This window comes from Rhipicephalus microplus, chromosome X (genome assembly GCF_043290135.1).
Source record: "Rhipicephalus microplus isolate Deutch F79 chromosome X, USDA_Rmic, whole genome shotgun sequence".
Lineage (NCBI taxonomy): Eukaryota > Metazoa > Arthropoda > Arachnida > Ixodida > Ixodidae > Rhipicephalus > Rhipicephalus microplus.
The window spans coordinates 157,697,108-157,720,462 of record NC_134710.1 but is presented as its reverse complement, the minus strand read 5'-3'; the positions used below and the strand labels follow the sequence as shown (position 1 = coordinate 157,720,462).

The 23,355-nt window shown below is 42.8% G+C and overlaps 1 protein-coding gene across 2 annotated transcripts in view; it reads right to left on the bottom strand.

The window, feature by feature from the left end:
* Ac76E (adenylate cyclase type 2 Ac76E) overlaps positions 1-23,355 on the bottom strand; it is a 770,909-nt gene that overhangs the window by 68,422 nt on the left and 679,132 nt on the right. For both annotated transcript variants that reach the window (XM_075878061.1, XM_075878062.1), the window contains 2 exons: positions 19,525-19,657; positions 17,275-17,430 (listed from right to left, as the gene is read on the bottom strand). In XM_075878061.1, the coding sequence (XP_075734176.1) occupies positions 17,275-17,430; positions 19,525-19,657 (289 nt within the window). The remainder of the gene's footprint in view (positions 1-17,274; positions 17,431-19,524; positions 19,658-23,355) is intronic.

Here is a 23,355-nt window from a genome sequence, read left to right as displayed (position 1 = left end):
GTCGCGTTACCACTTAAACGGCGACACTACTGTTCATTACCTTGATTGATTGATATGTAGGGTTTAACGTCCCAAAACCACCAAATGATTATGAGAGACGCCGTAGTGGAGGGCTCCGGAAATTTCGACCACCTGGGGTTCTTTAACGTGCGCCCAAATCCGAGCACACGGGCCTACAACATTTCCGCCTCCATCGAAAATGCAGGCCCCGCAGCCGGGGTTCGATCCCGCGACCTGTGGGTCAGCAGCCCGCAGTCACTAGATCACTGCGGCGGGGCTGTTCATTACCTTGGAAATGTGAATGTTTGCACGGCAGGTCAGCCTCCAAATAACTAAATGGGTGTCCAGCGCGCAGTCGCACATATCAGTGTAACTGCTATGAAGTATTCAGGGGGAAAGCGCACTTACGACAGTAATCCTAAAAACTAATGAATTCACATCCTTCACCTCAATACACTGCAGTGAAAATTTATTTTTCAGGATTCTAAGTCACGTCGACAAACTGGTAGAGAAAAATAGAGTGAATTGCCAAATTGCGCACCAAACGTGAAATATTGTTAACCACTCCCCTTTTCAGTAATTAAGTTCAAAACGTAATAAAAATTTCACTGAGAAGATAATCTGTCGCATAGTTCGATGAAGAGCATAAAAGAAGTCCTAGGCTGAACTTTAGTGCATATGGGAAGATGTATTGTGCAGAGAGTAACCGAACGTGAGAAGGCTAAGAACGCACGCACACACGCTCAAGCGCTAATGACAGCTGTTGCCAGGTGGTCGAAATTTCCGGAGCCCTCTACTACGGCGTCTCTCCTAATCATATGGTGGTTTTGGGACGTTAAACCCCACATAACAACAACATAACAACAATGACAGCTGTTGCAGAGTCGAATAGGATACAGGAATAAACTGAGCGGGCGCACACTGCGCAGGCGCAAAAGCTCTTTGTGTCCTTGTTTGCGGGGCAGCTTATGTAGCGCTCACTAAATTAAGACATCCTCCTTGCAGAGCGACAACGTCATCGTGATTGCATACTAGCAGAACTGTTACCGGAGGTAATTGTAGGAGACATCTACAAATTACACACACAGGCATTTCTAGAAGTGCTATTCTCAAGACACGTCGAAAATCGGCTTTCCTATGGTATTCCGCTGGAGGCTTATAGAATCCGACAGTTACTAATGCAACCATGTTCTTTCGCAGTCAGAGAAATAGTTTTCTTGCGCTTCTGGTGACAGTGAGTGGCGAGGCATTGTTCTTGAACTGCGTCGCAACGAAACGAGAGATTATTGCTCTTTTTTGTCGCAAATTGTGATTCTCCTAAGTTGCGTTCTATAAGGTAACTTGGAAGAACCAAGCTTTGCGAACTCATCCGGCCTCGTTTTCTTATACGTTTCCTATCTCAGGTATTCGATGGTGTGCAAATCATACTTGCTGAACATCCTACTCATGCAATGGAAACAGTGGATGTACTCGCGGCTTGTGCACGCGAGATGAAGAACTGTGCATTGAGAGCAACTGGGAGCTCACTGAACGCAAGCACGCTAGAATCTCAAGTATACATTTACAAGCACACTACAGAAGGTGAAGAGTTATGTTGTCAAATTCGCTGTTGCACTCATTATATACTTCTCTACAAAAAAAAAACTGCACAAGATTGTTAAAAAAATCTGCCGCGACAATTTCTAGACATATTGTTTTTTCTGAATCTGCCATTCTGTGCATTTCTTCTTGTATTCCGATTTCCAATGTCGTTCTTATTTATTTATTTATTTATTTATTTATTTATTGATTTATTGGTACTGCAATCTCCTGGAGAGATTTTAGCAGGGGGGTACAAAAGACATAAACATCGGCATATAACATCAGGCAAACCGATGGGACAACCTATCACATTTCACATAGTAGGCAGCCATGTAACACAAAGCAAACAAATAAATATCACTTGCGTTTTACAATGTAAACAAACGTAACAAAATTTTACCGATGACAAATTACTGTAATTTTAAGAAAAGAAAACAAACCTAGCACACAAGTAAACTTATTTTCTCTGTTTTCCCAGACTAGCGGCAAAGGATGTTGATTGATTGATTTGTGGGGTTTAACGTCCCAAAACCACCATATGATTATGAGAGACGCCGTAGTGGAGGGCTCCGGAAATTTCGACCACCTGGGGTTCTTTAACGTGCACCCAAATCTGAGCACACGGGGATGTTAAAGACTGTGTTGTGACTTGATGGTTATTTGAACTATTTCCACCCTGCACAGTTCTGGGGAAAAAAGAATATTTGACGCAGTTATTGCAGGTACGGAAAGGAGTTATTGTGCAATCATGGCGTTGTCTAGTGACGTAACCTGAAGAAAATGAAATAATTTGTCCAATATGTATCCTGTAATGCCCATTCATTATTTGATATAAATATTTTAATCGGTATATGCAGTTTCTTTCTTAAGTTAGCTCTTACTAACAGTTCATTTACTGAGGTTCGTCCATAACTGTTATATATAAAACGAACGGCTCTTCTTTGTACTTTTTCGACTTCATGAATGTTAGTTTGAGTAAATGAATCCCAGATCATCGCAGCATAATCAAGTATGGTGAGTACTATCGATTTGTAAGCAAGAACATGGACAGATGGAGGGGAGAGTTTCAAAGTCCTTCGTAAAAAGAACAGTTTCTGATTATCCTCGGAAGTTACTAAGTCAATGTGTTTTGTGCAGTTAAGATCATTTGTTATCCATAACCCAAGATAATTGTAGGAATAAACCTAAGAAAGAATGTCATTGTTTGTAAATTATTGAAAATTTAATTTGTTTTTGTTATGAGAAATGGACATGTACACTGTTTCTTCAAAATTGATTGACGTTTGCCAAGCCTCGCACCAGGAAACAACCTTGTTAAACGATTCGTTTAGCAAAACTTGGTCCTTTGAGGATTCTATTTCAGAATAAATAACGCAATCGTCCCCGTAGAGCCTAGTATTTACAGGTATACCATTTACTTTGTTCTTAATTTATAAAATAAATAAAAGGGGACCCAGAACTGCCCTTGGGGGACGTCAGAGTCACCGGATACTCTGTGAGAGGAAAGATTGTTAAGAACTACAAACTGTTCCGTGTTTTTGAAGTAGGCCGATATTCATTTATTAAGTTGATCATACCCAAGAATTTTTTCTAATTTGTATACTAATTTATTGTGCGAAACCTTGTCAAAACCTTTTGAAACATCTATAAAAATGCATCTGTTTGTTTTCCATTACTAATTGAAGTAGCAAAGTCGTGTATGTTGATATTATTGTGTCGTTGTTGAAAATGCCTTCCTGAACCATGCTGATTTAAGATACTATGTTCGTCCAGAAAACATGAAATACTATTGTGGATAATGTGTTCCAGAAGTTTACAAACGGTTGAAGTTAGCGAGATGGGGTAATAATTTTTGACAATCTGCTTGTTGCCTCAATTATGAATAGGCTTGATTCTAGCTGTTTTGCAGTCGTCTGAAACCTGGCCCTCAGGCAGCGATTTTTTAAAAAGAACATGGACGTATTTTGACATCGATTCAGCGTATCTCTTTAAAAACACGTTAGGGATATTGTCCTATCCAGAGGACTTTCTAATACTAAGGTTCACAAGCATGTTCAATATGCCCTGTTCTCTAACTATATTATCGGGCATTCACGGCGAAACAGTTTCAAAGATCGGTAATGTAGAGTTCTCACAAAAAAAAACGAATTGAAGTTATCGTTGAAAATATTTGCAATTCGAGCATTATCGTGTGTAAGAATACCATCGACATTAAGGATGTCACACTCTTTCGACACGGGCGCAATGCTCCTCCGAAATTTCTCGGGACACCAGGTCAAGTAATTCGGCAAGGATTCCTCAAAATAACGCTGCTCATCTGTTTGAATTAGATTTTTTCAACTCTACTAAAACCTTAGCTTTTTGTTCTGAATACGCTACGTTTAGACTTAGTTTTTCCTTTAGACGCTTTATTTGCCTTCTTAACCTCAGTGTTATCCGAGAAATCCACTAATTTTTTTGCTTCAATTTTTTAATTATCAGAGACACAAATAATTCAATGCATTCTTTGACAATGTCCTTAAACCTGTTTCATAAATTATGTATATCACTTTCATTATTCGCAAAGTTATCAATGTTCAATGAAAGGAGATCTATAGTAGCAGTATCATCTGCACAATCGAAATAGGGAAAGATAAACAGGGCAATGTCTTATCGAACACTGTGTCACTTAGAGTAAATAGCACTGCATGATCGGAAATTCCTAGATATATCTCAATCATTGCTTTAGGTGTAATTGCCTGGTTCTTCGCATGAATTTTCCGTCTTCGACTCGTTTGATCTTTCATCATCCCAACAACGTGAACGTACTGAGGCTATGGAACAACAAGTAATTTCGTGTGCTTTTGAGAAGACTGAAAGCTATCCCTTAAATGCGTTTCTCTTAGTAAAAGTTGCAAATCTTCATATGATGAAATGAATTACCGAGCAAAACTAGAAAGACATCAGGACAAAAATTTCATTTACGCGAAAACAAATGCTTCTTTGAGGCGGCATATTGGTCGGACAAAAATGACAGGGCTGCATTTGGCACAAGTTTGATAAGGTGGTGATTAATAAATCATTGAGGAGAAATTATTTAATGCCTCATACTCGTGGCGACTGGTGTCTATCCGGCCCCTTAAGACGGTGCCAGCTGTGGCGCCTCCCACTAACAAGAGAGGATAAATTAGCTTTATTATTGCTGGTACACGAATAGCGTCTGAACAATGCGCTAAGCGCAAAAATGCAGATGCATGCAAAACAGAGCAGATAAGTCTCGGGTATATAAGTGATTAACAGTGTAAATTAAAAAAGAAAATGCGCACACACTCCGTTCATGTGTCATTGCACTGGGAGTGCAAGAAAGACGTTGCATAGTCGGTCAAATGGCCCCAGGCTTTCGCCGAATATAGTTCGAAATTTCCAAAGCGTCAAACTTTTTGCGGTATTTTTGCATGTAGTGTTTCATGTGTAGTTTGTGGCAGAACTTTTAGAGACAACAAAATGCGCGAAAACGATCACTTAGTGACAATTTAACGTGCATGAGTGGTGTCCCTGCACATTAAAAAAATTACAGTTGTGGGAGAGTGAATGTCTCTTCTCTACTGCGAACGTAATGAAGCATTAGAACACTAGTTCTAAAAGAATGGACTTACGTGACAAGGACATTTTCGTCTCTTCTAGTAACAGAGACACCAATACACGGGTTGTTTCGCGCCCCGCCATGGTGGTCTAGTGGATAAGGTACTCGGCTGCTGACCCGCAGGTCGTGGGTTCGATTCCCGGCTGCGGCGGCTGCATTTCCGATGGAGGCGGAAATGTTGTAGGCCCGTGTGCTCAGATTTGGGCGCACGTTAAAGAACCCCAGGTGGTCGACATTTCCGGAGCCCTCCACTACGGCGTCTCTCATAATCATATGGTGGTTTTGGGACGTTCAACCCCACAAATCAATCAACGGGTTGTTTCGCTGTGTGACTCACAGACCGCAACCGAACACGTGCGCCCACGATCGACAGCTCGTTTTAGTTTTCAAATATGTACCACACGGTGACGCATGCTGTGGCTGCAGAATAATAGAAAATATTTACAAGTCAAAGTTCCATGACATGGTTCTGGTCCCCTCCAGAATGAGCATGCGTGTTCGCAACTATACAATGAGCGTTAATAAAGCGCCTTTATACAGAGCGTGCAAGCGTCTTGCCGCTGTGACCGTGACAATGCTCCATCACTTTGACTAATTTTGCCTTTATTTTTTTTCCACATTTAGTTAATAAAGTGTAGCGCCAAGAGTCATTTCAAATAAAGTTATAGTAATTTATTCATGTACTATTGTGAGCAATATCAGCCTAAACACACGAGCGCGCGGCAATAGTTTCGAACCCTACATCTGCTGATTCGCAGCAGCCGCTCTCAGAATCAAAGTGGAAAGTGTGGCGCACTTCCCTTTGCTGTTGACACTCACGCCCCGATATTGTTGCTGCAAAATGCAGCTTATAGCTTGTCTATGGCTGCTAGCGGAGACATGACCTGGCATCAACGTGTCCACCCACAACCAATCAGGCTGCGCCGCTACAAAGATATCGGCTGTGACGTAGCCTGCCATAATGCACAGGGCATGCTTCGCTGAACATTTTGATGCGCATCTCTCACTTTTGTTTTCGAGGCTTTTTTCTTTTAGTGTTAGCATTGCTAGCGACCTATGGCACGCGATCAGCTGCCATTTCTCAGCTACAGTCATGCGGGAGTGCGAACAGTCAGTGGAAGAGCATCCTCCTCTCCCTCTACCGTTTCGGCAGCGCCATCCACGCATCGCGTTGTCTTGGTTTTGAGGCCATTTGCAACGCACTCACGTGTTCGAGGTCATACTGCTCACAATAATACACAACTGCTCTTTCTAACATTACGTGAAAACTAATTAGGCATGCATATTCACTCCTCGAGTGCGTTTAATTGTCACGGCCACGCGAGAAATGCCGCGAACTGAAGGCTTTCTTTTGTTTGAGCGTGAAGACCAGTTCATCTTGTTTTTACTAGCCCCCTTAAGGACTTCGAGCACAGGACCTCGTCGCACTTCGTTGACCTATACCTACCACTTTTTGCTGTTGGGTCGAATCAGTTATCTTAACTTGCCAGTCCTCATTTAAAATATTCGGGACAGATGCACACACTGCAAGTTTGAGATAGAGTTCGAGCTCGCTCCTCCTTTAAAGCTGTTTTCATCACACGGCGCCAAAGTGCCCTGCAGGCCGGCATCCTCGCGGAGCGCTCGCCACATCGTGATGGCGATTCAGTGGATCGTACTCACGGACATCTTGGCATGATGGGACATCGTCGACGTGGCATCGTGTTGAATTGTGTGTTTCATATTGCTATTCCTTGTAAATTTTTGCTATAGCGAGATCAGCAGGTAAACTTTGGCACATTATGATTTTTATAGTGCCGCTGGCAGGCTTGCCGTAACCAAGTTATAAATAAATGCGCATTCATTCGTTTGCACACAGAGTACGGTGTCCATTGTTCCATCAGTGAGAGAGAGATCCCATAACGTTCATGCGACCGGGATATGGATCTTAGGAGTAAGCAAAGTAGGTGTGTAGAAGCCGGGAAGTGCACTGCTTTGGAGATGTATACACCGCTTTTTTTTTAGGGGGGGGGGGGTAACAGTGTCACGAACGTTTTTTTTTCTGAACGTAAGTTATGACCCCGCCACTGCCTAAACAATGCTATTTGTCATGTTGTCTTGCGCTCAAGCTGCTGCGTCTGGGTAAAAATACGTCTTCGCGCTCTTTTCTGTAACCTATACCATAAGTACTTTGTATACTTGCGACTGTTCATTTAAGAAGGAATGCGAAATGTTTCTAAGCGTACCGATCTCCTTGCTCACTCTCACTCTTTGTTCGCGAAGTGGGATGTCATTCTACCAAATACACGTGGCCAGAAAGTACTACCAATAAAAATGATATGATAACAATAATATACCATCAGAGATTGATGAGGGGCACTAGTGAAAAGTATGAGGCGCATGTGAAATATATTGTAAGCTGGAGGGACTGCGCGAAAATGAGAACGCATTGGCACTTGCCTAATTGCTTAAAGTACTAAAGCCAATATCCTAGACAAAAATTAAAGAAAGAGATATTCCTTTTGCTGTTGGTCTTTACCATAACAGGTTACTACATGCTATTATTTGTGGTCATTCTGAACTGTACGAGTAGTAATGCGCGGACAACGAGTGATGAGCAAGAAAGCTAAAAATCGAAGAAAATAGAGATGAAGACACTATGTGATAAAACTTGACAAGATAGTGAATTGGCAACCAACACCTCAACAAAAAGTTTCACTAGAGCGCCCCTCTTAGCTTAGTACTATCTAAAACGTCACAGAAAAAGAGGTCTTTGATTTAATTTCTACGGAAATGCATGCTGCTATACCGTATGATCTTCTGGTCTTTCTGGAAATGCTATAATAAATTAAAAACTGAGGTAATAAAAAGAATAGTTAACACGTAATGGGAAGTTACTCTTATAATAATTAAATATTTGTAGTGATGAGTCAATGGCGTAGTTAAATTACCTATTGTTGATTAATCCAAGAATACATTCTTGGCATCCTTAGTACACTTACCGAGAAAGAAATAATTAGAATATGCCAAAGCAACGAAGGCGTGACGGTGACATTTCATTGCCTGGCATAAAAGAGAGCTAAAAGCCGACTTCATAAGGCGAATGGTGAAAATAATTGCTGCTTTAAAGGCCGCGCTGTGAACAACACCTCTTCAGTTGTCCAAAAGTTTCCAAGTTCCATAAACAACTAAATTTTACCATGCTTAAAATCTATCCTTCTATTCAATAACATTGCCTAGATCGCTTTTTGGGCTGCGTTGAGGGGGCAATGTGATGGCTTGCACATTCATATAGATTCCATTGCGCATCACTGCTTCACGCAGTGTTAAACCCAATTTACGTAGTCAAGTTACCAAAGAACTAGCATTGTGAAATGGTCTCACCACAATGCCAGTTTTCCTGAGTGCAAATCATCTTTGTATTATGTTTGACAAAGACCATCGCCTCGTGTTAACATGCTTGCAATTTAGTGGCATTGCGCATGCCCCGTAAAAACAGAAACAGCAAACGCGTTCTCGGAAGACTATCTCGAATGTGTTCGCTTTCCTACCTTCATTGTATAAATAGCCGCACAAATAAGGCAACCACGTTCTTCGTTGTCTGAAACTTGGCTCGATTGTATTCTTTGCTGGAAACACATGAAACATGATGTAAGAAGCGCGGCCCTGCCACACGCATCCGTGTTGACATTATTAAAGGCTCCCGAGCTATTACGGCTAAGTGGCGACATTGCCCAACAGTGTAAGCTCTTTAAGCAAACATTTCAGCTTTTTTAGCAGCCTCGGCTTCAAAAGCAAAGTCCTGGGACGATGGCACGAAGACGACCCTGCTGCTCAGTTTAGGAGGCGAATATATGTTGGAAATCAACAGGTTTATTTTCACTGAAGACGCTGTAAGACAGAACCATGTGACCATTATCAAGAAATTTCACGTGTACTGCGCAGTGCAGGTGAATGAAATATATGAGTGGTATCTATTTCTCTTGATTGATTGACACGTGAGGTTTAACGTCCCAAAATCACCATATCATTATGAGAGACGCCATAGTAAAGGCTCCGAAAATTTCAAACACCTGGGAATCTTTAACGTGCACCAAAATGTGAGCACACGGACCTACAGCATTTTCGCCTTGCACTGAAAATGCAGCCACTGCCGTAGTACCCCTTTCGACAATACGTTCAAGCAGTATGTGAGCCTTTTGAACCATTTGCAAGAGACCTGAGGCACCTGGCTGAATCATGCAACTTCGGAGTATTGAAAAAGTCGATGATCCGCGACCATATTGTATTTGGAACCAGCGACGAAAAAGTGGGCCAGAAGCTGCTACGGGACAAGGAATTGGTACTAGCGAAAGCCAAGCAGGTCTGCAAAACAACCGAGTTTTCAAGGGCCCGAAATCAAATTTGGGTACACGAACAGCGCCAAATCGACCATATTGCGGCCAGGCAAAAACAACGAAAAAGAAACGGTGCGTCCACAGTAATTGAATGCAGTAGATGTGGTCAAGAGCACGGCTCGAGAACTGCTCCGGCGTTTGGACGCAACTGTAGGCGATGTGGAGGCAAAAATGTCTTTGCGGTGCGATGTAAGAGCAACAGACAAATGGCCGAGGTAAGTGCTAATGAAGATTTCGTGATTCTTCACGTATCTCTAGATGCGATCGAGAGCCATCCTAACTGGGTCATGGAAGCACAAGTGGGAAGTAAACACATGAAGCTAAAAGTGGACACTGGTGCACCTGCCAACCTTTTGCCGTAGAGTATGTACCCCACACTACATCCGTCGGCCCAATTAAGAGAAAATGGTTTAATGCTACGCTTTTATAGGGGAGGAATAGAGCATTTTGAAGTAGCCCGGTTGAAGGTCACAGTCGGCAATACGGTGATTGAAGTCGGCTTGCAAAGGGACGTGGCATTACTGGTCTCGAAGCTGCCGAACGCTTGGGGCTCTTCGTCAGGTCAGTCGATACAATAACAACAGGATCTAGACAACACGTGGAAGAATACAACGACGTCTTCACCGGCGCCGGACGCCTTCAGCGTCTGCATAAAACGTTCTTGTGACAACACGTCGCAACTACTGTCCGGATGGCTAGGCGAGTACCTCTGGCCCTGCTGAAACCACTGAGGGCTGAACTCCACCGGATGCTCAAGGGTGACATCCTTGCCATGGTTTAAGACCCGACGGACTGGATAAGTCTGTTGGTTATTGACAAGAAGAAAGACGGTACTCTGGAAATATCCATGAATCCTAGAAAAATAATGAAGGTGTCTAGCGGGACCCCTTGCACATGCCTAGTCGCGACGATATGGAAGCCGAGCTTGCAGGAGCACGATATTTTTACGACTAGGTGCCGAATCTGGTTTTCATCAAATAACATTGCACAAAGAAACGTCAAGGAGCTGGAGGTTTTCGACCCCGTTAAGGCCGTTGTCCTTTTCTCAGGCTTTTTTTTCGGCATCGGCTCATCATCCGAAGTGTTTCAATGGTACAGGCGCGAGCAAAAGCGTGAGGACCACGGTATCGCGTGGCCGGAGCTTTCTGGTGACGAGACGCCTGTTGCGGTGCGCATTCGCGTCCCGTCCTACCAGTTGGCCTCTCATGTCGCTCTTTCCGAGGTGCTCGTAGCCAAATTGACAACTGGGTGTCGCCGGCTTTGCTCTATCAAACTCGCGCGGTTGTTTTTATTTTCTTTCTTTTTACGCAGCAGCTTCAACGGCACCAGTTCCAGCACCAGGCTCGCGTCGTGATTTATACCAGCTTATAAGCATGGGTAGCGGCGATGGCGTAGAGGTTAGAGCATCCAACTCGCATGCAAAAGGTCCGTGGTTCGAATCCTGGTACCGTGCAGTTCCCAACCGGATAAAAAAAAGAATCCGCGGGGTGATGGAACTGCATTAAGAGAGGCCTGGGGTGTGGCCTCAGCGGTAGCCACCGCCGGTAACGCACTACCTCACCAGAGAAGGATTGGCCACCTTAGTGCAGTATCTGGCCACTACCTCCCACATGTATACGTCAATTCCCTCACAGCCCTCAGTCCCCAGCAGCTGCGAAACAACTGATCACGGCGGCGGTCAAATTTGCAACACAGCAGAGGGTGCTAAGAAACTCTGAATACGGATAACCTGCCATTGGAACCTGAACTTAAAAACGTGTAACGCTAGAACCTTGTCTAGTGAGGGACGTCTAGCTGTACTATTCGAAGAGCTAAATGGTGTTTAATGGGATATGATAAGGCTCAGTAAGGTTAGGAGGACAGATGAGGCCTATACGGTTCTACAGAAAGGGTAGATCCTTTGCTATCGGGGCTTGGCTGGCAGAAGACAACTGGGAGTGGGGTTCCTAATTCATAAAAACATAGCTGGCTACATAGAGGAATACTATAGCATTAATGAATGGGTGGTAGATATTGTAATTAAACTGAATAGGAGAACAAGATAATGATGATACAGGCTCACTTGCTTACATCCAGCCATGATGACGCTTCAGTTAAAAGCTTCTATGAAGACGTTGAATCGGCTATGAGTAAGGTAAAAACACAGTATACTATACTGATGAAAGACCTTAATGCAAAAGTAGGGAAGTAGCAAGCTGGAGACCAGGCAATAGCAGATTATGGCATCGGTACTAGAAACGCCAGAGGAGAGCTACTAGTAGAATTCGCAGAAGGCAATAATTTTACGAATTTTGAATGCCTTCTCACGAGTACGGGGAAACAGTAAGTGGACATGGAGGAGCCCCAATGGCGAAAATAGGAACGCAATAGACATTATAATGAGTGCGCAACCATGCATCGTGTAGAATGTGGAAGTTGTTGGCAAGGTATGATGAAGTGACCATAGAATGAATGGTACGCTCTCGAATTCGGCTAGCCTTGAAGAAGGAACGACAGAAACTGATACGCAAGAAGCCAGTCAATGAGCTAGCACTGAGAGGGAAAGTACAGAAATTCAAAGTCTCGCTTTAGAACAGGTACTCAGCTCTTAGTGAGGAAACCAACATTAGCGTAGATAGAATGAATGATAATCTGATGAGCATCATTACGGAGTGTGCAGTGGAAGTTGCAGGCAGGGTAGTTAGACAGGACACTGGCAAGCTTTCCGAGGAAACGAAGAATCTCATAAAGAAGTGTCAAAGCATGAAAGTATCAAGTACAACAAACAAAATAGAACTGGCCGAGCTTTCGAAGTTGAATAATCGGCGTAAGGTATCCAATGTAAGAAGGTATAACATGGAGAAAATTGAACACGCTCTTAAAAACGGAGGAAGCGTCAAAGCAGTGAAGAGGAAACGTGGGATAGGCAAAAATCGGATGTATGCCCTAAGGGACAAACAAGGCAAAATAACTAACAGTATGAATAGAATAGTTAAAATAGCGGAGGAGTTTTACAGTGATCTGTACAGTAGCCGGGACAACCACAAACTTAATACTATAAGAACTAGCAGTAACCCAGTTGACACCCCACCAGTTATGATAGAAGAAGTCAAAAAGCCTTGGAAAGCATGCAAAGAAGTAAAGCTGCTGGTGAGGATCAGGTAACATCAGATCTGCTGAATTGTGGAGGGCAGACTGTGCTAGAAAAACTAGCCACCCTGTTTACGAGGTGTCTCCTAACGGGAAGAATACCGGAGTCTTGGAAGAATGCTAACATCATCTTAATACATAAGAAAGGACATGACAAGGACTTGAAGAATTACAGGCCGATCAGCTTGCTCCCTGTAGTATACAAGCAATTTACAAAGGTAATTTCTAACAGAGTATTGAAAATATTAGAATTTAATCAACCAAAGGAACAAGCAGGATTTCGAACGGGGTACTCAACAATCAACCACATTCATGCTATCAATCACGTTATAGAGAAACGCTCAGACTATAGCCAACCACTATACATAGCCGTCATTGATTACGAGAAGGCGTTTGATTCAGTAGAAATATCAGCAGTCATGCAGACTCTGCGGAATAAGGGCGTCGATAAAGCATATATAAACAACCTGGAAGAAATCTACAGGGGATAAATTGCTACTACAGTGCTTCATAAAAAAAGCAACGGAATACCAATCAAGAAGAGTGTAAGGCTGGGGGACACAATCTCCCCAATGATATTTACCGCGTGCTTACAGGAGGTTTTCAGAAGCCTAGAATGAGAACAAATAGAGATAAGAGTTAATAGAGAGTACCGTAGTACCTGCGCTTTGCCGATGACATTGCATTGCTGAGTAACTCAGGGGACAAATTGCAACTCATGATTATGGAGTTAGACGAGGAGAACAGAAAGATGGGTCTTGAAATTAATCCCCAGAAAACAAATGTAATGTACAACAACCTCAGAAGCGATCAGCGCTTCGAAATATGTCATAGTGCACTTCAAGTTGTAAACGAGTATGTCAACTTAGGGCAGGTAATAATCGCGGAGCAGAACCTCGAGACATAAGTAACTAAAAGAATGAGAATGAGGTGGAGCACATTTGACAAGCACTCTCAAATTATGACAGATACATTGCCACTATCTCTCAAGAGGAAAGTATAAAACAGCTGTATCTTGCCGGTACTTAGCTACGGAGCAGAAACGTGGAGACTTACAAAGAAGGTTCAGCTTAAATTGAGGATGACGCAGCGAGCAATGGTAAGAAAAATGGTAGGTGTAACCTTAAGAGACAAGAAGAGAGCAGAGTGGATTAGAGAACAAACGGGTGTTTAGAATATCATAATTGAAATCAAGAAGAGGAAATGGACGTGGGCCGGTCATGTAGCGCGTAGACAGGATAACAGCTGGTCATTAAGGGTAACTGACTGGATTCGCAGAGAAGGCAAGTGGGTTAGGGGGAGACAGAAGGTTAGGTGGGCAGATGAGATTAAGAAGTTTGCGGGTATAAATTGGCAGCAGCAAGCACAGGACCGAGTTAACTGGCGGAACATGGGAGAGGCCTTTGTCCTGCAGTGGACTTGACTTGCTGCTGCTGATGATGATGATGACGATGATGATAATAATGTTGATGATTAGCATAAATAGAGGTAGCCAGTCTTACAAAACCTGATAAAGCCAAGCCTGGCTTCATCAGGCTTTGTCACTCTGGCTGTTTTGGATATTTTCGATCCGATTAAAATCGCTTCAGATGCACGACAAAACGGCATGTGTTTAGCGTTTATACAGCGTTACGGGGGCGCTTGGAAACCTGTAGCGTATGCTTCGCGTGTACTGTCTGACCCCCAAAAAGGTTATTCGCAGATTTAGAAAGAGGCACTGGCGGTGACATACGGGTGTGAGAAATTTCATCTCTTTGTGTGTGAGCGCAGGGTCATCCACGAAACAGACTGCCGTCCCCTCATCAATATTTCGAAAAATGCAATTCCTGACATGCCACCAAGACTACAGCCCTTTTTTCTACGTTTGCTAAAATAGAATTTTGCACTGCATTTTGTTCCAGGAAAGTGGTGCATGTTGCCAGACCTGCTGTCGCGTGCCTTTGTCGGAAAGCTGCAAAAGATGAAGCCGATGAAGACATTGAAGTTCACACCGTAAGTATGATGTCGTCACATGTAAGCGATCCTACGTTAGAGCGCCTATTGAAAGACTCGAAACGACACCTAATTGCAAGGTGTCGTTACTTGTTTCCAAAATAACCAACCAGTACAGGGACAGTTTAACATTACGAAAAAGAATTATCGATTGTGAGCGGTGAGCTTTTAAAAGGATTAAAAGGGTTAGGTCGTAGTGCCGGACAGTATGCGTCAAGAAATGTTGTGAATAATCCACGGTGACCATATGGCACCAGATAGGTGGAGGAACGTGCGCGCCGTTTGGTTTTCGGGCCCAGTATGAACACTGATATGAAAAATCAAGCAAAAAATGTTCCGTGTGCCAGAAGCACGCATTCAAGCCACATAGTAAATCTATTCTTATCTGCCCAGTGGCTGCACATGCATGGTGTAGGATAGGTGTAGATATCTTTCAGTATGCTGGCAAGTCTTACCTTTGCGTATATGATGCCTTATCCAACTTTCCCGGGGTAGAGCACCTACAGGACACGCCACCGGCCGCCATCATTGATAAACTAAGCGTAATATTTGCAAGATACGGCATACCTATGCAGGTGTGCACTGACAATGGACTGCAATTTTCAAGCCGCAATTTGGTGATATCTTAAAAAAATGCGATTTTCAGCATGGTACTTTGAGCCCGTGATCTCCACGCTCAAATGGCTTAGCTGAAAAAGGGGTTCATGTGGTTGAAAGAATCCTTAAAAAACTGAGTGGAGAGACGACTTTTTTAAGAACTTCTTGCAGGGCGAGTTGTTCTATGTCTGCGGTATGTAACGTTGCGCATACAATCGGACGAACACAGGAAGTAAAGAAGCGCAAACGGAAAGAGCACAAAATCTCAACTGGTTTTATTCCCTTGATCGCTGTATATATGCACATTTAAAATTATATCCTCCTGTCTTTCAACCTTCGTTCAAATTTTTTGGGACGTCTGATAAATGTGCATATACTTACAGCGACCAAAGCAATAAAGCCAATTGAAAGTTAGCGCTCGTTCCGTTTCCGCTTCTTTACTTCCTGTGTTCGTCCGATTGTATACGCAACGTTACCTTCCACAGAGAGACAACTGCCGGCTTGAATTGCTTTGTTACAGATCCTGTCTCTTAGAAGACAGTCGGTCACTAGGTGAGCTGCTGCTGTTTGGCTGAAGACTGCGAACACCATTTGCAGATTTCGTGGAGGTTCCCAGCATATATGTGTGGAATTATCGACAGAAAGAACAACCGAGACGCCCCCTTGCTTCCTCGCAAGAAGAACAAGACGTGCTTTTGCGTGGAGACCAATGAGAAATCAAAGCCAGAGTGATGCGGGCAGAGAAATCAATGTCCTATGAATGAAAACATAAGACTGCAAAATCCTGCGCCGGAACCGGCAGCATTTTTTCGCGACAGCAGCGCCATTCAGCAAGGAGTCACTGTGATGTCCCGTGCAGAGAGTTTTCTCTTCTTCAGGGAATCTTCGACTGTCCTTCTCAGCCAAAGGAAAAAAAGGGAATGTTTGTCATATTGCAGAGAAGTTTAGGAATGTTTGAAATCTCCTATGACAACCGATAACTCGCACCCACAGTGCACCCTTATCTTCTGTAATTGGTTGTGGCACATGCACCACACAAGCATAGCCCTTGAGATTTGTTTCTGATATTTACACGAAGAAATTTCTAGTTCACCATTGGTGTTAGACTTGAAGCCCACAATGTGCAGTGTACTAACAGTATATCAAATAATAAAGTCATGCTTTTGTTTTGCGGCAGTGGAGGGGTTAGTCATAATTTCAAAAGTCACCAGTACGTCAGACTCGTGCAATTATAGTATGTGTGTGCATGGATTAGGGTGGAAATCAGTACTGTTGTGCAGGGAAATATGCTGGAAACTTAGTCAACGTTTGCAAGAAAAATCCCCGAATAGTGAATTTTCATGTCTCTGAATGGGAATTCTTAGGCATAGTACGGAACATCACTGAAGAGTCATCCGCGGAAGATTTCAAGGAATATAAAAGTGACAACGACGGCAGTGTAAGTCAACATGAGTCTTCAACCGATCATGTGCCGGTGATATCAAATGAAGCAAGTCCGCACTTGAGGAGATCAGGTCACACAAGGAAGAAGACCTCCACAGCACCTCTATTTTGACAGCAAATTTTAGAAATATTCTTAACGCCTTGCGAATCACCATGTAAAATGATTACTTTTCTGTTTTTACTGAAAGGAGGATGTACCACGCTTGATGAAGTCAAGCGCCTTATGTTCACACGCTTCCAATTCAGCGGCATTGCGCAGGTCCACTAACAATACAAACAGGAAACGCGTTTTCGGAAGACTATCTCGAATGTGTTTCCTTTCCTACCTTAATTGTAAAATTAGGTGAACAAGTAAAGCAACCACGTTCTTTGTTGTCTGAACTTTGGCTCGATTGTATTCTTTGCTCGAAGCACGCGAAATACACTGCAAGATGCTGAAAACGCACATATTTTCTTGCAACAAGCGATTATTTCGTGAGTTACTACTTGCATTGGCATTGCATAGCAGCGTCTGTAGCATGCTTGTTTGCGTACCGTCAGACCGACGTTCTTGGCCAGTGTGGTCTCGGATATGTTGGCAAACGGCTTGTCCGCACCCCAGCATTCGACGTGCTTGTACATCTTGGAGGTGGACCGATGTCGGTTGCTGTTTTCATGCACCGTGTACGGGCTCTCTTCGGAGGTATCTTTCTGCAAGAGGTCGAGAGGAATGAGGAAGTTGGCGGATACAGATGACAGATCTTGGTGCACCCTATGAAGACATTTACCTTCAACGTACGACTAAAACCACGCCACGAAGTACTTACAAACTTTCCATGAATAGGAGGGTGCATTCGGGAGGTATAAGAGGTCAGATTTTGCAGGAATAATTGAGGAGCTGCCAGGTTCGGCTGGTTTACGCCAAGTCAGCTATCTTTTTTTAAGGCTGGGACAACAAAAAGAAGTGTCTTCGCTACTTTCTCGATTTGAACCAAATTTCAATTATCTTGCGACGTCACAGCCACTGGCGTTCAAGTATGGAGTGACCGAGGCTCGTTTCAAGTTCCCAATATAGAATTTTCCGCTTGCGTTACGCAAAACAAGTTTTTTTTTATATACGTGTTCACGAATAGAAGAAAAACCGTTGCATACAAGGCCTCATTTCGCAAGTCACCCTATTTCTCAATCCGACTGTAAAACTATAATAGGAAGTGTACGAGACAACGGAAAGTCTTCTGCATCTAGGACGCTCTGCACTCACCGAAATCGAAAATCGGATATCTAACAAACTGGTTGCGTTATTTCTTGGAGTCAGGCACGGAGTAGGACTCGGAAATATTCACAGCTCAGATTTAGCCACTGAACGAAAAAATTGAGAAAGTGATCAACCATGATTTTGAATGCACTAATCAAGTAATCATGCTATTGTGGCCATAAGGCTGCTATTTGTCTTTTAAAAAAAGTCAGGCAACACACGTGAAGAGAGTTTCATTTCTCCAACTGTGCAACAAACTTCGTCATCATGTACAAAGTGGTTGTTAAAGTGAACAATTGAGATTTTATTCACAGCAATTACAATTTTCAAGAGTTCTTGGTGCACCTATCTATATATTCATTGAGATAATCTTACATTGAGTAACGTAAATAAAAATTAAGCCAGTACCACGCCTGTTCAATCTGAGTAAACAGCGCAGCTGAAAGCGATATAACCTGGCCAACGGAGATTGAGTTTTTTCTGGATCTTCTTTTTCTCGTTTCTTTGTTTCGTCTTTTCTCGAATCTTTTTATCTACATATTTTTCTCCTTTTGTTCGTTATCTTTTTCGATATCACAATCTCTCCTTTCCCTCTTCCCAACTTTCACATCACTCCCCACCCCAACTTCTTTTCCTCACCGCTTCATATATGCTATAACGTGCATGGCTATGCTATGGTTTGCCCTTTAACCTCCTCAGTCACTCTTCAACCGTTTACTTTCCCACTCCCTTGCTATACTATGCATGGACATGCTATGATAGGAGCAGCTTGGCACATACCCGCTTTCTGTGCCAGGCACTTACCGAATTTTGTGCGGACCTCAACGGCCTTACATCCAGCGTTAACAGGCCCGCTGTGAAAACGTCGCCGTTTACACTCACACGTAGCTGCTTTTGGCTACACATATAGCTCAAGTTGGCTACATCCTGTCTTGAATTTTTTCAATTTCTTGACTATTTTTGGTCTTTTTTTCTCTAGGAATTCGGTATGACATGTGAACGAAGCCGAGGCGTTTTATTAGGGCAGGCGTAATTCAAGAACAGTTTGAGTTTTGAAACAGTGCCCTGGTTTGCCAGTCCTACTCGTACCTATGAGTGGTGAATCAGCCTTCGTTGTACCTTGTTAAATAGGCTGGCATTGCGCTCTGTCGCGCTCTTAGGAGAAAACAGGCGTGGATTGGAAAAGGCTTAGGACAGCTTAAAAGAGGAAGCAAATTAAACTCTGCGCAGGCAGCCCTCAGGTGCTTCATCGAAGATTACTCGAGTTTACTGCTCTACGTATACTTTGATAGCTCTAGCTGACATCAAGCGTTGATCTGTCTAGAAGGGCCCCAAACAACACATAATGATGCCGTATACTCAGTCACAGAGACCAACAGTTATGAAGTCCTCGTTACGTTGAGATACTCAGACGATGTCGTGAGACGAAGCGCGTGGTACTTTGACAAACTAAAAACTTTGTTGCAATTTCCAGGGATTTTCAAAACTACGTACAACTTAAGAGGCAGCTTCGCGTTTTCGAAAGGCTACCGTTATGTATAATCTCTTACCTTCTGCGGTGCGATGAGGAATGTCTCAATTTGGTGCTCAGCAAGGTACTGATCCCGCTGGTGGCCATTTCCGGGTTCGGTCTCGAACTTCCCATCCAGTTGGTGGTACGTGGCTTTTGTGATGTGCACGCGTCTGCAAAAGGCGTTGGAAACAAATACAGAATAACATCACAACTTGAATTTCCAAGTATTTTCGTTCGTATAATTGCACTTAGCTTTCACATTCAATCTCTTTTCCGACAGGGTGCTCTTAAATACAAAAGTAGCGTAAAAACTAGTTTTTTTGTAGATATGGCTACTGGAGTGCAAAAATTGCTTTAATTATGCTAATTGACTTCGGCTGTCTTGCCTTATGGAAGTCTGAGGTATCTCTGACTCCAAGAATGTTCGTCCCGTATGCCTTATTGCAGCCATCAGAATAATATCCAGGTGTGGCACATCGAGTACGTGCCACTCTTCCTACCCCCTCCGAAGATTGTTCACCCAGGGCACACAGAGCGAAAAATGAACATTTCAAGGATGAGCCCCCCTTTCCCATGAAATCAAGGAGATGCCTACCCCCAAAAAACTTTCCGACTACGCCCTTGGTAGCCAGAGAAATGTTGGAAGCTCGTTGTGAAGAGAGTTGGGGTTTGGGAGAGGGTAAGAGGGGATGAAGGAAAAAGAGAGCGATAATTTATCAGAAGGCTGAGAGGTCGGCCTGAGGTTGTACCCTCTGGACTGCTACTCAGCAGAGGGTAAAAGGAAGAAAAAAAGCAATACATTGCAAACGATGATGATGGGGACAGGAAGAAGTGATACGTAGTTACAATCGCCACTTAACACACAGGTCTTCTTGATGTCTGGTGTCAAGTTCAGTGCCCTTGAAGAAATCTATAAATGTCATTGTAGCAGTGGTTGATTTTGTCTGGTTGGACAGTGTGGACAATAGGTTATCTTCACTTAGATATTTTGCCAAAGTGCACAAACACTGCCCCGTCATATAAACTGCCTAAAAACAAATTATAAGCCGCACGACAAGTGTTGCTACTCCAGCACACTAAAGTGGCCATTCCAGTGTGATTAGAACGACATGCACTAGCCTTGCGTCGTTTAACGCCGCTCCTTATTTTGTCAATCGTACCAATCTAGTGATAGTTGATTGATATGTGGGGTTTAACGTCCCAAAACCACCATATGAATATGAGAGACGCCGTAGTGGAGGGCTCCAAAATTTCGACCACCTGGGGTTCTTTAACGTGCACCCAAGTCTGAGCACATGGGCCTACAACATTTCCGCCTCCATCGGAAATGCAGCCGCCGCAGCCGGGATTTGAACCCGCGACCTGCGGGTCAGCAGCCGAGTACCTTAGCCACTAGACCACCGCGGCGGGGCATCTAGTGATAGTTGAGACACCTTGTATACCTATGACTGCATTGACAATAATGTTCATCGGAGGGAGAAGTCACAAAAATGTTTTGTTTGTTGAATTGATGAAGCATTAAGGTCACGTGGGATAGCCGCAACAAGAAAAAAAAGAAAAAGAAACAATCATAAGACTTCACGCAGATGAGCAGTTCGTTGAAATAGATATTAACAAAGTCAGCATGCATTATAATCCAAAGGCTAATCCGTACATCAATAAAAATTAATGAACCGAAACGTTTGTTAAAGCAGGAGCCACGTTATCTCCATAGCAGACAATTTGTGAAATCTGGGGGTCAATTTGACTCTCTTGTTTCGGGCGGAAACCTTGCGAGTTCGGCTCCTGCCATTGCCCACTGTATAGTTCCTAGACTAATCAGCGTAGTTTTGAATTCGTGGTTGCATCCTTTCTCAGTGAAGGTGGCTAGTGCTTGATAGTTTTGGTGAACATGGTAAGCTGCAACGCCGTTCAAGAGGTTTCTATTCAAGACCCCCACCCGGCTGATTTATACCAAAATGAAAATTTTTGGTGAGTTCATGACCCATATTTGCACGCAAACTAAAAAATAGAACATAGTTCATTGAGTGGCGTGAACGCTTTTGAGTGGAGTCTTTGAGCGCATCCAGATTGAAAGCAGCTGTCAGAAGCAGCTGGCCAAGTCAGTAGTATGAGAACAGACGCCCACGAAGGTGAGAAAGTGTCTCTCAGATATTTTTGCTTGCACTTAAAAAAACTTTTTATCAGAAAAGAAAAGGTACTTTTTTCTAACTTAAGAAGCTGTTTCAAATGCTTGTTTACACGCATGTTTACCATGAAGAGGTATTCCCATTCTACTATATAAGTAAATAAGTATTTGGTGATTCCACGTAAGAAAGAACAAAGCGTGGCTGGTCAACCTCTTAAACTTTATTGAAAGAATTATATATTGTTGCCTGATCTGTGTAAAGAAGAGATCCGTAATTTGTTTTGCTGTAATAATTTTTTTCGAAGCACAATAAATCAATAGTGACAGAGAAGTGGAATGCCACGCTTACCTGCTTTGCTGCTTTTTTTTTAGTTAGCCAATGAATTACACAAAGTTTAATATTACTACGTGCTTCAAATTTATTTGACTGCGTATAGGCGTACTGGCGCTTCCACTCAATCATAATTCGATGGTCTGCGTAGTGTATATTTTTAATGAAATTTCTCAAATTTGACAAAACCACATTTTTCTTTCGAGTTTGTAGTCTTTTATTTCACAAAGGGCCTATGGCAGGGGGGTGAAAATTCTGCATCATTTTCTCAGCATGCTTACTTATAAAACTTTTATAGCTATTACTATTATTATTATTCAATAGAAATATATAGTCGTGCTAACTCCATGAAAAGAGCATGCTGGAAAAACTTACAACGACAAAAAAAACTATTTTCAATATTTCATATACTTTTTCCACTTATTCTAATTTGAATCAGATTTCGCTATGAATAAAAACATGTTGAATTATATGGTTTTGCGTTTGGTTAAGGCTCGTCAAGAAATGCCCTTGTGCAAGGATAGGCAACGGTAGATCGGACTTCCTGCCCGCTAAGTATGAAATGCAGGCCTATATTTGAGTCTCTTAAAAGGATAGCAGCACTGAAATAGCTGTCGACTGCACTGAGAACTCAAATTTTGAAAGTATTTGGTCATGGGAGCGGCCATAAGTGCGGGATTACCGAGCTAACAAGTGCGCACAGCCCATGCTCCGGTGTGAAGAGGGTCCGTCGAATAAGACCTTTGCGCAAGATTCAGCACAATTTGTGGGTCTGAACATTGTATAAAATTTGTGATAACTTACGGCTTTTGAATTTGGCATGACATTGTAATAAAGTAGTTATGTCTCGCCGTTGCAAATTAGCAGTGATATATACGGTAGTGATAATTAGAAATTAGTGTTGCACGCTCTGTGGTCATCATCATCAGCAGCAGCAGCAGCATTATCAGCCTGACTGCGCCTGCATTCTATACCAAGCGAACAGGAAGTCCGATCTACCATTGCCTATCCTTGCACAAGGGCATTCTTTGACGGGCCGTAAATGCAAGCAAAATCGTACAATTTAAAATGTTTCTATTGACTGTGAAAGCTGATGTACAGTAGAATAGGTGGGGAAAAGATTAAAAAATACCAAAAATTGGTTGTTTTGCTCGTCGTCAGAAGTTCTTTTGCATGTTCTTTTCTTGAAGTTAGCACAGTTATATCTTTTTATTAAAAATGATAACAATATTAGCTATGGCAGTTTTATAAACAAGCATCTGAGAAAGTGATGCGAAATTTTCACCCCTCTGTCATGAGTGTTTTGTGAAATAGAAGCCTGCAAACTAGGTAAGAAAACGTTATGTCAAATTTGCGATTTTTTAACAAAGTCTACACAACGCAGACAATGTACATATAATTGAACGTAA